The sequence below is a fragment of the Peromyscus californicus genome, unplaced genomic scaffold (assembly GCF_007827085.1).
Source record: "Peromyscus californicus insignis strain IS unplaced genomic scaffold, ASM782708v3 Scaffold_6__1_contigs__length_162567912, whole genome shotgun sequence".
NCBI classification, from domain to species: domain Eukaryota; kingdom Metazoa; phylum Chordata; class Mammalia; order Rodentia; family Cricetidae; genus Peromyscus; species Peromyscus californicus.
In genome coordinates, this window is record NW_026294584.1 from 44310435 (window position 1) to 44325095 (window position 14661).

General features: G+C 44.2%; 1 protein-coding gene across 4 annotated transcripts in view; it reads left to right on the top strand.

Moving 5' to 3' along the window:
* Mkln1 (muskelin 1) overlaps window positions 1-14661 on the top strand; it is a 202379-nt gene that overhangs the window by 16088 nt on the left and 171630 nt on the right. For 3 of the 4 annotated variants that reach the window (XM_052720219.1, XM_052720220.1, XM_052720222.1), the window contains exons 4-7: window positions 26-91; window positions 6192-6319; window positions 6910-9080; window positions 9985-10277. Coding sequence is in view for 1 of the 4 variants with exons in the window: in XM_052720222.1 (XP_052576182.1) it covers window positions 10237-10277 (41 nt within the window). In the remaining 3 variants the exon portion in view is untranslated. Of the gene's footprint in view, window positions 1-25; window positions 92-6191; window positions 6320-6909; window positions 9081-9984; window positions 12027-14661 lie in introns of all 4 variants that reach the window. The other variant, XM_052720218.1, reaches the window with a different exon arrangement.

The window sequence follows — 14661 nt, forward strand, 5'->3', positions numbered from 1 at the left end:
TTTGTTTTTTAATCTTTTCCATCAGCACATTATTATTTATTGTTCTTAATACCTTGAGGCTACTTGAAGACAGTCTTAAATTTCAAAGTTGGTAAGTAAACAAATGTTTCCTAATAACATCTTCAGGCAAGCACCCAAAGGTCTCATTTTCAACATGATGTTTGGGTCCCCCTAATTGTCCTTTAGGATTGTGCCTAACCACATTTATAATCACTTAAAAAATAGACTCTTAGACACAAAGTTGCTTCACAATTTATTTGTTCTTCTTAATCACCATGTTCAGACAAAATGAAAAACAAAGGCAGAAACAAGTAGCTTAAGATCCGGCATTATTTGAACTCTAAATGTATGAAATCACAGAGGCTGTGTTAAGGATTCACATGATAGCTGTTCAGAGATCGTCTCTCACTGGTCCTGAGAGGAGACGTATGTTCAGAGGGGCAGTTAGTGGGTTAGGTAGAGAAACACAGGTAGTCTGTATGGTCCCACGGGGATGTCCACGGCTTCCAGTTTTACTCCAGAGTCTGCTAGAAACTGAGATGTTTAATGCTGAGGTTGGTACTGAATACCTTCTTTTAGAAAAAAAAAGATTTATTTTATGTGTATGAGTGTTTTGACTGCATGTATGTAAATGCACTGTGTGCATGTCTGGTGCCCATGGAGGCCAGAGGGTGCCAGAAGACCCCCTGAAACGGGAGTTATAGATGATTGTAAACTACCACGTGGGTGTCCCCAAGTCTTCCGCAAGAGCAGCAAGTGCTCCTAGCTCGAGGCAACTCCCTAAGCCCTGGAGGTCTTCATTTATCTTGATCATCTGAGACTCCAGATAGGTACTTCTCTCTCTTCCTACTGTGACCAAGAGGAAAGTTGGGAAATAGGGTCAACTAGGCAAATTATGGCAACTGATCCTCAAATCTCAGGGAGTTGACCCGGTACAACTGTACCATTCTTCTCACAGTCCAGAGCACACTTAGAAGAGGAGGTGTGTGACACGGCATCACAAAGCCATCTAGTAATTCTGGTACACAGGCTTCTTCCAAACTGTGACCCTGTCATCCCCAAGGTTCCCTCCATTCAGCCAGTAGGACAGAAATCCTCCAGGAAATACTGCATAGGAAGCTTTATAGTGACGGAGTGAGGAGACTGGTAGCCATGAGCATTTAGTCACAAAAATATGGCCAGTGGTACTCAACTTCTAGAGAGGTTAGGAAGAATGGGCTAGAGCTATATGCCCAACTCACACCAGTTTCTGCCACAGAGGATCCCTCAAGGCAAGCATATAGTCTTGTCCTATGTCACCAAAAGTGTACAAAGTAAGTGTGCTGCCGTTTTTGATTCAGTCAGGCCTAGAACTTACACTTGGCTCTTAGTTATTTTAGGGGAAAAAAATCTGTCCTTCAGCATCAGTATCTGTCTCGTGATTTCCATGAATCAGTTCACATAGGAACTTGCTTGTTTTTACATAGGCCTCTCTAGAGTCTCCAGATACCTGGATGAAGACGATGTAGAGGTGTGGACTGTAAACTGCTCTTAAGCTTGCTCCTTGCCTGCCTTACCTGATGGTTCCCGTGCTAACACTGGCTTGGGATCTGCATGAAGCCACGTAGATTATCTAACAAAACTATCACATAAGACCTATGAGATTATAATAGTGTTATAAGCATTTAAAAAATTACTTCATACCTGTGTTAGTCCATAACAAAACTCTGTAAGTTGAATGGTTTGTACACAGCGGACATTTGTGTCTCACCATTTTGGAAGCAGGAAAACCAGCAGCTTTGGTATCTGCTGAAGGCTGCTTTCTGGTTCATGGATGAAACCTTCTCACTGGGCCCACACGTGGCCCAAGAGGTGAGAGGGTCCCTTTGGGGACATTCTTTCTTTCTTTCTTTTTTTTTCTTCTATTATCAGCTTGATACAGTACAAATTCTTAACCTAATAGTGAAATGTTTCACTGAAGCTTGTCCAAAGCTTGAGTAAACCCAAAATTTATTATACGCCACAGTCATTCTAGGGTCCCTTTGGGGACATTCTTATGGGACCTGGGCCTGTGAGCTAATCACTTCCTTGAGTCCCATTTCTAAATCATTTTAAGGATTAGATTTTGATGTATGAATTTGAGGGAGACATAAACCTTCAGGCCATTGTGACGCTTCTTCAAAAAATATTTTAACAGTGTTTGGAAGGCTTTGATAGGAAGTTTGTGAGTTTGAGGCTGGTCTGGACTCCAGAAGCCATACCTCGACTCAAAAAAGAAAAGTTTTTGTTTTTTAATCAATCAGCATACTTTTTGTAGTTGTCATGGTTCCGTAATCGTCTGCAACCTTTCTTCCTGTGTCCCTCATTAACCAGTTTACAAAGGCTATTTCATAGTCCAGCCATGTTAGAGACATTATTTCTCCCCATTCACTCCCATTGCAGCTTTAGCTTTCTCAAGTAATGTTGCTCATTTCTTGTACAATGACATGGACTGTGAGCCAACACAGACAGGTCGTGGTGTCCACCAGGAGCTGTTTTTCCAGTGTTGGTGACTTTAGCTGGTTAGACTAGACTTTTCTTTTCTAATCAGGTTATACCTTTGTGTGACTTATGGGGTTAAGAGTACAGTCTTTGTGAATGTGTACGTTCATTTCTTTATGCATTTAACCATTCCAAAATATTTATTGATTACCTTTTGTAGACAGTGTGTTAGGTACTGGAGACAGGACAAAGAATAGTAGGTATAAGGTCTTTGTCCCATGGAGCTTATTAGAAAAACATATTCTAAATAAATAATAATGCTAAATATTAACTATAATTGTTATGCTTATATGACAAACTTATTTTCTTCCTAAACTTGGATAATATTGAATCATTATTTTTTTCTTTCAAGTGAGTCTGTTCCATAAAACTAGCTTTTTCCCTTAGAGTAATTATTCATTGCTTCTTCTAGTCATTTAAAACGTTCATTCATTCAATATAAAACTACTTATCAAGATCTTTGCTAAGTTTTCAGAATACAAACATGAAATGACAAGATTTCCATCTTCGAGAGTCACAGTATGGATTTCCCGTACTGTTTTCTGGTTGCTGTGCCAGGGTTTCCTGACTGAAGAGACTTAAGGAAGGAAGGGTTTGTCTGACTGACAGTTCAAGGGTTAGTCCATCATGGCGGAGGAGGAATGGTAGCAGAGGCATGAGGCAGCAGGTTGATCGCATCTGCAGTCAGGAACGGCAACGGTGTGTGTGTGTTCTCCTGTCTAATTCTGCTGCTCCTTGACACCGGCTGGTGGGATGGTGCTGCCCACATTTAGGGCAGATCTCCCACTTTAGTTAAACTTTTCTGGAAACATCATCAGAGACATGTCCAGAAATTTGTCTCCTGGATAATTTAGTCAAGTTGATAGTGAGGATTAATTATCACACATGTCCATAATGCTAACTCTTGGATGGCAGAGGCAGGAGGATTACAAGTTTGAAGCTACATAGTCAGTTCCAGACTAGCCTGGGCTACCTAGAGAACCTGATTTAAGAAAGGATGGAGAGAGGGAGGGGGAGAGGGAGGAAGGACGAAAGGGAGTCAGTCACAACCTATCTGGTTGGACAGACTGTCCTGCATGTCACACAGAACGGTGTGACCAGTGTCATAATGGAGAAAGGTACACAGCGTAGTGGGACTAGGAAAATGAGGGCTTCCACCTGTCCAAACAAGGAAATGTCTGAAGGAAGCAGCACGTGGACCGACCCGTGTTTGAGGTGAATGAGCCTTTCCTCAGGACATGAGGCAGGAATGGCTTGAGATGTGTTCTCCTCCCCACCCCGAAGTATGACATGGAAAGGGAAGATGAGAAGGAGCCTAAATTGTCAATTTCCCATACTCGGCGAGGCCGGGAGGTCAGGTCTCACTAAAGGAGTGTGAGCAGAAATGGTGTGTTGCATCATGTCCTCGCCAGGGTTGTCATGAACTGGGAATGAAGAACTCGGAAGCTTTAGGGATGGCAGAGCTGTAAAACGGAAGGAACCTGGAGGGACCATTACAGAATACAGAAACCGTCTTCTGTTTTGTAAATCCTGGTACATTACAGCTTGCTTGTTATAGCAGCAAGCTCTGCTATTATTTGTACAAGACATCCAAGCAAAGAGAGCAGTGTAAGCAAGCAGTTGGAAGAGTGTCTGACACGTGGCGCATGCTCAGTATTATACCAAGGGCGTTGTGAGGAAGCAGAAACAGTGTAGTGGTGCCAGAGCCTAAAGTAGGTGGGTGATTGGAAGGCGTGAGGGTGGTATGGCGGGGTAGATAGCTATGTCCTGATCACCAGGAACTCTGAACACCGTCCTGGAGAATGTACCTTTAGTCAAGTGCAAGGGAAACCACTGATGAGTGTAAAAAGGAGAGTGGCATGGCTTTTGGAATAGTAGAATCTCTGTGAAACACTCTAGAACCTGCCTGGATTTTCATCCAACGAAAGGTCCCGATCCAAAGATGAACAACAACAAGATTTTAGAACCAGAAAGCAGCGTAGTCTGGTCAAGTCTCATTTAACAAATCAGGCCCGGGAAGTCCCTTTGCCAAGATCACCCAGCTAACCGCGGCAGAGCTGGGCCTGGAAGGAGAACCGCCTTGTCACCAGCCCTACGCATCCGGTCGCTCCTCCCACTGTGCCACAGCGCTTGCTCCGAAGCAGTGGAGACCAGCTGCTGTGCCTGCATTTTCGGTTCCCTAATGAAGACGTTAGGGATTTGGAGGCAGAGTATTTTCCATGGAAGGCCATCTTTTCTCTAATTCCTCATCTGGCCTGAACCACTATTTTGGAAAAGTGCCATTTTTCAACATCAGATTTCCCTGGGGGACAATCGGGGATGTGCTTAGTGGCCTGCGGGGTGCCCTTGTACTTTCTGAGTTTTCGTTGGGAAGATGAGAGCAAAGTAGCGGTGGTTTGGGATCCTGTAAACACTGCCTGGTCCCTTGGCAGCTGGGTATCTGCTGGCTCACCGAAAAGGGCTGTGGTTCAGCTGGCCCGCTGACCACCTTTAGGGGTCAGAGTCAAACGTCTTCTTCGCTTGTCTGTTTAAAAGGTCAGCCAGCTAAATTATACTATCATTTTCTGTTCATCAGCTCACTGCCTCTGGCTTTTATGTATGGTTAGATTAATCCATTATTCATTTAAATTATTTTCAATCATATGCAGTAGGACATATATTTGTTTTCAATGGCAAGCCGGAGTTAAGGGGCCGCCATCCTGATGCCAGCCTCAGAGAAAAATGACACGTGGTCCGATGTAAGTAGGACAGGCTGGGACTGACCTGTTTTACAGCTGGGGAGCCAGAGCTCAGGCTGAGGAGCAAATTGAGGAAACAGAGGAACGTAATTGGTCAAAGCCTCAGACAGACAAGTGTGGTGTCTCACACGGAATCCCAGTACTCGGGAGGTGGAGGATCACCATGAGTTAGAGTCTAGCCTGAGCTACATCATGTGAGTTCCAGGCCAGCCTAGGCTACAGAGTAAGATTCTGTCTCATTTAGGAATATAGTTCCTAAATGTTTAGTGTTTTCTAATCTATACTTTTATAACCATTGTCTTCCTGTCTTTCCCTGGCACTGTCTTTGCCCTCCTGGCTTGTTGCTCAGTTGAAAGCATGGTTGGTTGGTAATGAAGGTGTGGCATGATGAAGTATTAAGGAAGGTAGATAGGGTTGTTGTCTCGGTCTCTGAGAAGTGCATCAGTGGTTCTTAAGCACTGAGAAGTGTTTGGTTTTTCAAATTAGACAGATGCTTGCTACTCACGACGAGACCTTAGACACATTTCTTAATTTATCTGAGCGTTTGTTTCCTTATTTGTGATGGGGAAAATAACCCCTGTGGTTGTGAGGTGAGATGGTTATCTTGACTGGCAACTCGATTGGATTGAGAGATGCCCAAAAGATGAGAAAAGCAAGCCTCTGGGGATGTCGGTGAGGGAGTTTCCAGAGGCGGTTTAGATGAGGAGGGTGCCGACCAAATCTAGTGGTTTTACCCACTGAGCGTCCATTCTGAATGGATTATTAAGTGGTGGAACTATGGGAGGTGGCGCCTTGTTGGGAAAAGTGAGTTGCTGTGGATGTGCCTCTGAAGGTCCTAGCCGCCTCCTGTTATTTCTCCCTGCTTCCTGGCTGTTACAAGGGGATCAGGTTTTCTTCTCCTCCTTCTTCCTCTGTGATGTTCTGTCTCACCAGGCCCAGAAGCAAGAGAATCAGTCGAGCGTGAGCTGAGCCCTTTGAAACAGCAAGCGAGCAAGCCATTCTTTGCTCAAGTGGTTTCTTGGGTGGTGTGTCACAGCGATGAGAATGCTCACACGAAAACGGTAAATGCACCAGCCCGTGTAAAGTCCCTTCTTGGTGGGAACAGAGTAGGCCCCTAAGTCATTTCCTTCTTGAGATACTGAGAAGATCTCATTCATAACATTTCTTTCCCTGAGCTCCAAAGAGTGAACAGATGAAGACCAAAACTTCTTTCTTAGTCAGTTCCAGTTGTGATAAGGACATGTCAAAGACCAGGTGTGTAGCCAGGCGGTGGTAGCACATACCTTTAAACCCAGCACTCGGGAGGCAGAGTCAGGCAGATCTCTGTGAGTTCGAGGCCAGCCTGGTCTACAGAGTGAGTTCCAGGACAAGGCACCAAAACTACACAGAGAAACCCTGTCTTGAAAAAACCAAAAATAGATAAATAAATAAATAAATAAAAGACCACGTGTGTGATAAATATATTCTTGTTTCTCAAAATTGCAACCACTAGAAGTTCATATCAGGGTACTAGCGCAGTCGGGGTCTGGTGAGGGTCCATCCAGAACCTTCCAGGACACTAAGTGCTGGCTTCCCATGATACCTTTTCATGGAATGAAAGAGTGAAAAAGTTTCCTGTAGAGTCTTTTTTTTTTTTTTTTTTTTTTTTCAGGGCACAAACCCCCCTCACGAGGGCTCTGCTCTCACAACGTAACCACTTGCCGTGGACCCAGTCTCCTAATACCGTCTGCGGTGGTGTGAATGAGAATGTTTCCTACAGGCTCACATATTTGAACACTTGGCACCAAGTTGGTGCTGCTGTTTGGAGAGGTTACAGACCTTTTAGGAGGTGGAAGAAGTATATCATTGGGGGTAGACTTTGGGGTTTAGAGCCTCACGCCTTTTACTGTTCCCTCTCCTTCTTTCCTGTGTGTGGATAAGACGTGATAAGCCGGCTTCCTGCTCCGACGTCCATGCCATGCCTTCCCAACCATAATGCACTCTTTCTCCCTCTGGAACCAAAAGCCAAAAGAAACTCTTCCTTAAGTTGCTTTTGGTCTTGATATTTTATCACAGCAACAAAAAGTAACTGGCAATCTATCCCTCGGCTGGGGGAAATAAGGGTGGTGTGAGAGTAGCATATCCACCCACAGGTTTGGGAGGGAGGTGTTATTCAGCTCATACCAACCTTGACGATTGATAGAGATGAACCGTGAGATCTAATAGGAATGCCATGTTTCACCGCCAGGTAGACAAGCTCCATCACAAGTAACATTTGATCAAGAAAGGCTTGTGCAAGCTGAGGTTGGAAGCTGGGTTAGGAAGAGGATTGTGCTTTGGCGAAGAGCTAAGTGGTAGTCTTATTGTGAGCAGACAGATACAATGAGAGGAAGGAAGACAGAGGTGGGTGGCCTAAGCATGGCCTGTGTGTTCTTCAGCATGGCGTCAGTCTGATGCAGCTACTCATCTACAAGAGGAGGAACGAGGAGGAAGGTAGGCGGAGCCAGGAGAGTCACGCCACAGAGAAGAAAACTCCGGAAGCATTTCTCCCAGTATTTCCCTCCCCTGCGCCCTTTGTTTCCTGCTTATGACTTTGCAGCCACTCTGCTCATGGGAACCAGAGGTGCCAGGGCAGCTTCGGGGTACAAAAGGGCTGGGGGCAAGGTGCATGGCAAGGGTGGAAAGGTTGCGTTGGTCATTGGTTAAGAAAAGCGTAGACAGCTTGAATCTGGAAAGCAGAGTGTAAGTTCAGGAGCAGAGCTCAGAGGTCTGAAGGGCGGAGGAACTGTCAGAGACCTGTCCCAAATAGGAGTTGGAATCCCCAGTCGTGGAAGCAGGGAGACGGGGCCACAGGTTTCGGATGGCTTTGGAGCTGACTTAGGAGATCTGGAGCCTGTATCTCTTGGAGATGGCTCTCATCTGTGGCACTGGGTTCTATTACACTCTGCTCCAGCTTCCAATCTTTAAAACATAAGCCTGTTTTGCGATCATAAAGCTCACACATGCTCAACATGAAAAATTCAGAAATGCAGAGGAAAATAAAGAAGAAATGACCTGTAATTTCACCGCACGGGAAAGCTAATGTTAGCATCGACTGCGGCTCTAGTCAGCCTTCCTCCTATGCATATGATTACATCCATAAGGTGATTCTGTCTACACGGTTTAATTTTGCATGCTGATTTTTTTTACTTAAATGATAATATAATCATTTCCCCATGTTATTAAGAGTCCTCTGTAATTAAGCATCATTTAAAATGACATTTTCCCCTGGTTTTAAGCACATCTGGACCAATTTCTACCAATTAATGAAAATCCCTAGAGAGACCTTTTTTGGGGCTGGTGAATAGGGTGTTCCCAAAGGTGAGGGCTTCTCAGGGGCCTGTGAATGATAACACACTGTGAAGGACTTCCTCTCTCAAAGATTTCTCATCTTACCAACCACTGATACCAGGGAGGATCAGAGGATGACAGCCAGCACCTTTACTGTGAAAAGCAAAAATAGCCTAAGCCTGTGCATGTGTGAAGCCTGGGTTTACCTCCAGCATTGGGGGAAGAATGATATGCCTTTCCTGTCTACACATCACTGTTTGATACTTGAAAGAACCACTGTGTTAGTCCAGAGGGCTGCCATAACAAAACTCCACAGACTGGGTAGTTTAAATAACAGGAATTCTTCATGGTTCTAGAAGCTGCCAGTGCAAGGCCAATGTGTCAGCAAGTTTGGTTTCTGACGGAGTTTTTTCCTTAGGCTGCACACAGCTACCTTCTTGCTGAATCCCCACATGGTCTCTCCTGATTTGTTTATTTGGGAGTGCTGGGAGTCTGACCCGGGTCCCTGAACAGGTAAGTCAAGTGCTTTACCATCAAGCTCAGCCTTGGCCCTGAATATCCTCGTGTTGGATGAGACCCCACCCTAAGGCCTTCATTTTAACTACACTATCTCTTGAAAGCCCTTATCTGCAAATACTGTTGTTTTCTGAGACACTGGGGGTTAGGACTTCCACATGCATTAGCTTGGGGGTACATAAGAAGCCCTTAACCACAGTTCTTCAGTGAAATACGAGTACTTAGGGGCTCTAGGTTTGAGGAACCCCAGCCATGACAGCTACCGGTAAACAAACACTCACCTCCCAGAAAACAGTGCCATCAGCACTGACAGTCACCGCTGTCAGGAATCTGCCCTTTCCCGGCATCCAACAAGTCACCAGCTGCACAGGCACTGATTGCCTGAAAGACAGGAGGCCTCAGTCCTCAGGGAAAGTCATGAAATCGCTCTGGGACTGTGGCCCAGGAGGGCAAGGAAGGATCTGCCGAGGTCTGAGGGAAGAGTCCTCTAAAGACGTTCTCTTGAAAGCCAGGCTGCTCAAAGGGTGCCTTTATTGCATTTTTGTGTGTATTTTTCTGTATCTAGACTCTAGTGCTCGGCATCTTTTTATATGTGGTCATTTATTATGGAGAATTTGCGGTTGCATCTCAAAGGTACTTTTTTTTTTTTTTTTTTTTTTGGCTCCCTACCCAAAAGGACATTCTGAAATTTAAAAGTGAGGCCCCTTCAGGCACTCACTCCCACTCCACCAAATTCTAAAATATTTGAAGACAGCTATAGTAGGTTGTATTCCCTCTTTCGAAACAGTCCAACTTTCTTACCCACGTACCCCGCAGTCCCAGCCGATGGAATGCAGGTGGTAGAAGCGAGCTGCATCCATGTGGGGCAGTTTCGTTCACCCTCTTTCTTTTCCCTCTCCAGGCTTTAGATCACATCTGCTTCCTCGGTGCTGGCCTCTGACTGAGACAATGGGGGCGGCGCCACCGCAGCAGACTTCTGATGGACAAGAGGCGTGAGTGACTCGTCGGCTGTTATTGTAAGCCGCGGAGGTTTTCAGGGTCACTTGTTCCTGGAGCATAACCATAATTTTCCTGATGGATTTGCCACTCCAACCTATCATTCTTCCACAAAAGTCAGTAAAAGATGGCTTTCTGAGACTCTGCCTGACTTTTAATGAGAGCTGAAGGTCCACGCCTCAGTGTGGGTGCTGACCGGTAGGTAAAGTCACTCGCCATCTGCGTGACCTGCTTCCACACACCACCGCACCCCTCACCTGCTTCACAGTCCTGCTTCACTGGCTTCATACCCCGGCTCTTTGAAGCCAACTAGGAAGGTCAAACATCAAGCGGCTATTGTATTTGTACTGAATGGGCATTCACTAAGTTCTTGTGAACTACTGAACATGTGGGGGGGAAGTTATTACATTATTATCAATAATAGATCTGCCCATTCTTTCTTTTACTTGAGGAGCATTGTTATTTAGTATTCTTCTCTTTTTCCTTCATTGCTTTCTTTATAATAATTGTATGGGTAATCCCAATAACAATTACAGCTATTGGTCTGGGATGTAACTCAATGGTAGAGAATATTTTTAGGTACATTGTACCATACACTCAATTTCCAGACCCCCAAGCTCCCTAAAAGAAAGGAAAAATGTAATAACTATAGCTATTATTTATTGACTTCATTTAAAGAAAAACCAAATCCTAGGGGCCTAGACTGCAAAGCTTGTCCACCCTCCAAGAAGGGACTCAATCATTCATTTTCCAGTGAAAATAGCTCATTTCAGGTGACTGTTATCATCATGTGGCCCGTCTTAATCATAGGTGAACGGTGGTGCTGGAGACCGTGACAATAGTGACTATTCACGTTTATCGAATGTCTGTAATGAGCTGGGTCTTTGCACACACTGTTACTAGGGCTGAGTGCGGGTGTTATTATGCTGTTTTGTCACTAGAAAATGAAGATTTAGAGATTCAGGAAGCTTGGTGATTAGCCACCCTCCGTTCATGCTCCATACAGCAAACATTACTGAGTGCTTACGGCGTGTCAGGAACCACCACTGACAAAGTGGCGGCGATAACTGACTCAGGGAAGGTCCCCGTGCTCACAGAGCTTGTTCTCCGGGGAGAGAGACGAACAAGGAACCAGTAAACGAAAAGACAAGATGGTTTCAGGTAGCGACTAATGCTACAAGGAAAAGAAGACAGGGTTACTGACCATCGTATTAGTCACTTTTCTATTGCTGTAAAACCCCACCATGACCAAGGCATCTTAAAAAAGAAAGCATTTAATTGGCCTTTATGGTTTCCAAGGATTGGAGTCCACAATGGTGCAACAAAGGCTTGGCAGCAGGTAGAGCTGGCTCAGAGCTCACATCTTGGCCTGCAAGCAGGAGGCAGAGAACACACTGGGAATGGCACTAGGTTTTGAAACCTCAAAGCCTACCCCCAGCGACATACTTCCTTCAGCAAGGCCACGCTTCCTACTCCTCCCCATACAGCCCCCAACTAAAAAGCAAATATTCAAGTACCCAGAATTTATGGGGGACATCTCATTTAAGCCACCACAATAATGATAAACAGAAATGGGGAGAATCACCCAATGGATGAAGAAGGATGAAGGAGACCTAATAATGAGAAGCTGACGGTAATGGTTTGAATGAGAATGTCCCTAGAGGTTCAGATGTTTGAATACTTGGTCCCCTAAGCTGGCGGCACTGCTAGGGTAGGTTTAAGGGGGTGTGGCCTTGCTGGAGGAAGTATGTCACTGGGTGTGTGGGGTGTGTGTGTGTGAGATTTCAAAGCCACACACCATTCCCAGTTTGTGCTCTCTGCTTCCTGCTTATAGTTGGAGGTAGGAGCTCTCAGCTGTTCCTGCATCCATGTTGGCCATCTGCTGCTATGACTCCCTCATAGGATTCGTATCACTTTGGAACTGTGAACCCAAGGAAACTGTCTTCTGTAAGTTACCTTGGTCATAGCAATAGAAAAGTAGCTAATACCATGACAGTACAAATACTTAGTGAAACAGCAAATGCCAAGGTCCCAAGGGAAAGGAACTTGATATATTCAGCAACAGTAACTGAGCTAGAATGCAAAGCTGGGTTATCTGGTTTTTACTTCTTTTAGAGCTATTGAGGTATTATTTTACATACCGTAAAAGCTACCTATTTAAATATATAGCTCATTGTTTTAGAAGTATGTCAGCTGGTACGTCCATCTCAACTATCCAATTCAAGAAAATTTCTGGTACCCCTTAAGAAGCCTGTAGCCACAGATGTCATACCTCATTCCTAATTCCTACTCTCAGGGAACCACTAATCTACTGTCTGCCTCTCAGGATTTGCACATCGTGAATATATTACATAAATGGATCCTGACGTGTGATCTTTTGTGACCAGTTTCTTTCATTTGGCATAGTGTTTTCATGGTTTCCCCCATATTGTAGCACTTACCAGGATGTATGTCTGTTTTTACATGGTTGTAACAGATTTTGTTTATCTGTTCTTCAGTTTATAAACATGGGTTGCTTTTACTTTTTTTGTCCATTATACATAATGCTGTTATGAACATTTATGTACAAGTATTTGTACATAATACAAACATACACATTTTCATTTCTCTTGGTATAGTTATGTCTAGGAAAGAATTGCCCGGCAGCTGTGTGTTCAGCGTTTTGAGGAACTGTCACGTAGGTTTTCAAAGTCACCATATCAGTCTACGTACTCAGTAGCATTATATGAAGGTTTCAGTTTCTTTGCATTCTCACTAACCATGGGCATTCTTGTGGGTGTGAAGATTGTATCTGGGGTTTTGACTTGTGTCTTTCTAATGACTAATGGTGCCGATCATCTGTCTGCATGCATGGGGGCCGTTTGTATCCATTTTTCTGATAAATGTTTATTCAGTTTTCTTGCTGATATTTTCATTTTTTTTTCCCCTGAGGCAAGGTTTCTCTATATACCAGACCAGGCAGGCCTTGAACTCACAGAGGTCTCTCTGCCTCTGCCTCCCAAGTACTGGGATTAAAGGTGTATGCCACCACTGCCTGGCTCAGTGGGTTATTTTTTTATAATAGAGGTTTGATAGGTTTTATGCACTCTGGATATAAGGTCCTTGTCAGATGCCTGCAAAGCTTATCTTTCCTTCTGTAATTTGCCCTTTTCTTTTTTCTTTCCTTTTTTGATTTTTTGAGATAGGGTCTCTCTGTGTAGCTTTGGAGCCTGTCCTGGAACTTGCTCTGTAGTCCAGGCTGTCCTCGAATTCACAGAGATCCGCCTGCTTCTGCCTCCCGAGTGCTGGGATTAAAGCGTGTGCCACCACGCCTGGCCCTGCCCTTTTATTTTCTTGATGGTGTCCTTTGAAACAAAAAGTTTGTTAAAATTATTCTTTGTATGTATATATGTGGGAATATACCATGGCGCACACATGGAGGTCAGAGGACAACTTTTGGGAATTAGTTCTCTTTGTCCACTGTGGATGGGTCCTGAGGATTGAAGTGAGGTCATTAGGCTTACACACCTATAAAGTCTGTTTATTTTTGCCCCACTGAGCTATCTCACTGGCCCATGAAACAGAAAATTTTTTACTTTTAAAATCCACTGGTCTATTTTTTTAAACTTTTGACACTTTTGTTTTGGATTTCCTTTTTGCAAGATTTTGCAGAGATTTTTGCAGACTCGCTTGCACCTTTGTTCTAGGAGATGTTTATTGATTTGGCTGTGGATGGAGCCCAGGGCCTCCCACGTGCTAGACACGTGTTCTGCCATTGAGTTGTATCTCTGTCCCAGGAAGGATTTTCACTTTTATGCCAGACATAGTAGCACACATCTGTAATCTCAGCACTCAGAAGGCAGAGACAGGAGGATCGCCACAAGTTCAGATCTGGTCTGTCCCACATAGCAAGTTTCAAGCCAGCCAGGCTACAGGCTACATAGTAAGACCCTGTATTAAATAATAATAATAATAACAATAATAATAATAATAAGTAAATAAATAAATAAATAAATAAAATAGAGCTGGGCACGCCTTTAATTCCAGCACTCAGGAGGCAGAGCCAGGTGGATCTCTGTTATTTTGAGGCCAGCCTGGTCTGTAGAGTGAGTTTCAGGAAAGGCTCCAAAACTACACATAGAAACCCTGCCTCGGGAGAAAAAAAAAAAGAAAAAAATAGAAAGAAAAAAAGTATAGTTTTAATTTTTACATTTAGGTCAGCGATTCACTGTGAATTAGTAATTTATTAATTTTTAATTAGAGTACAAAATAATGAGTTTCATTGTGACATTTTGACACATACACACTGTACTTTGCATAGTACGTGGGGGAGGGGTATAGTGCAGGGAGCCCCGCTTTACTCTTTTGCATGTAGATAATTAGCTGTCCCAGCACCATTTTTTAGAAAAATTGTTTTAGCTGAGCCCACACCACAAATCCTACAATCCCAGCTAATTGGGAGGCTGAGGCAGGAGAATTGCAAGGTCAAGACCAGCCTGGGATACAGAATGAGCTCGCAGCCAGCATGGATAATTTATTAAGACCTCATGTCCAAATAGACAGTGAGAGCTGAGGAGCAAGGGAACAGCTCAGTGGTAGAGTG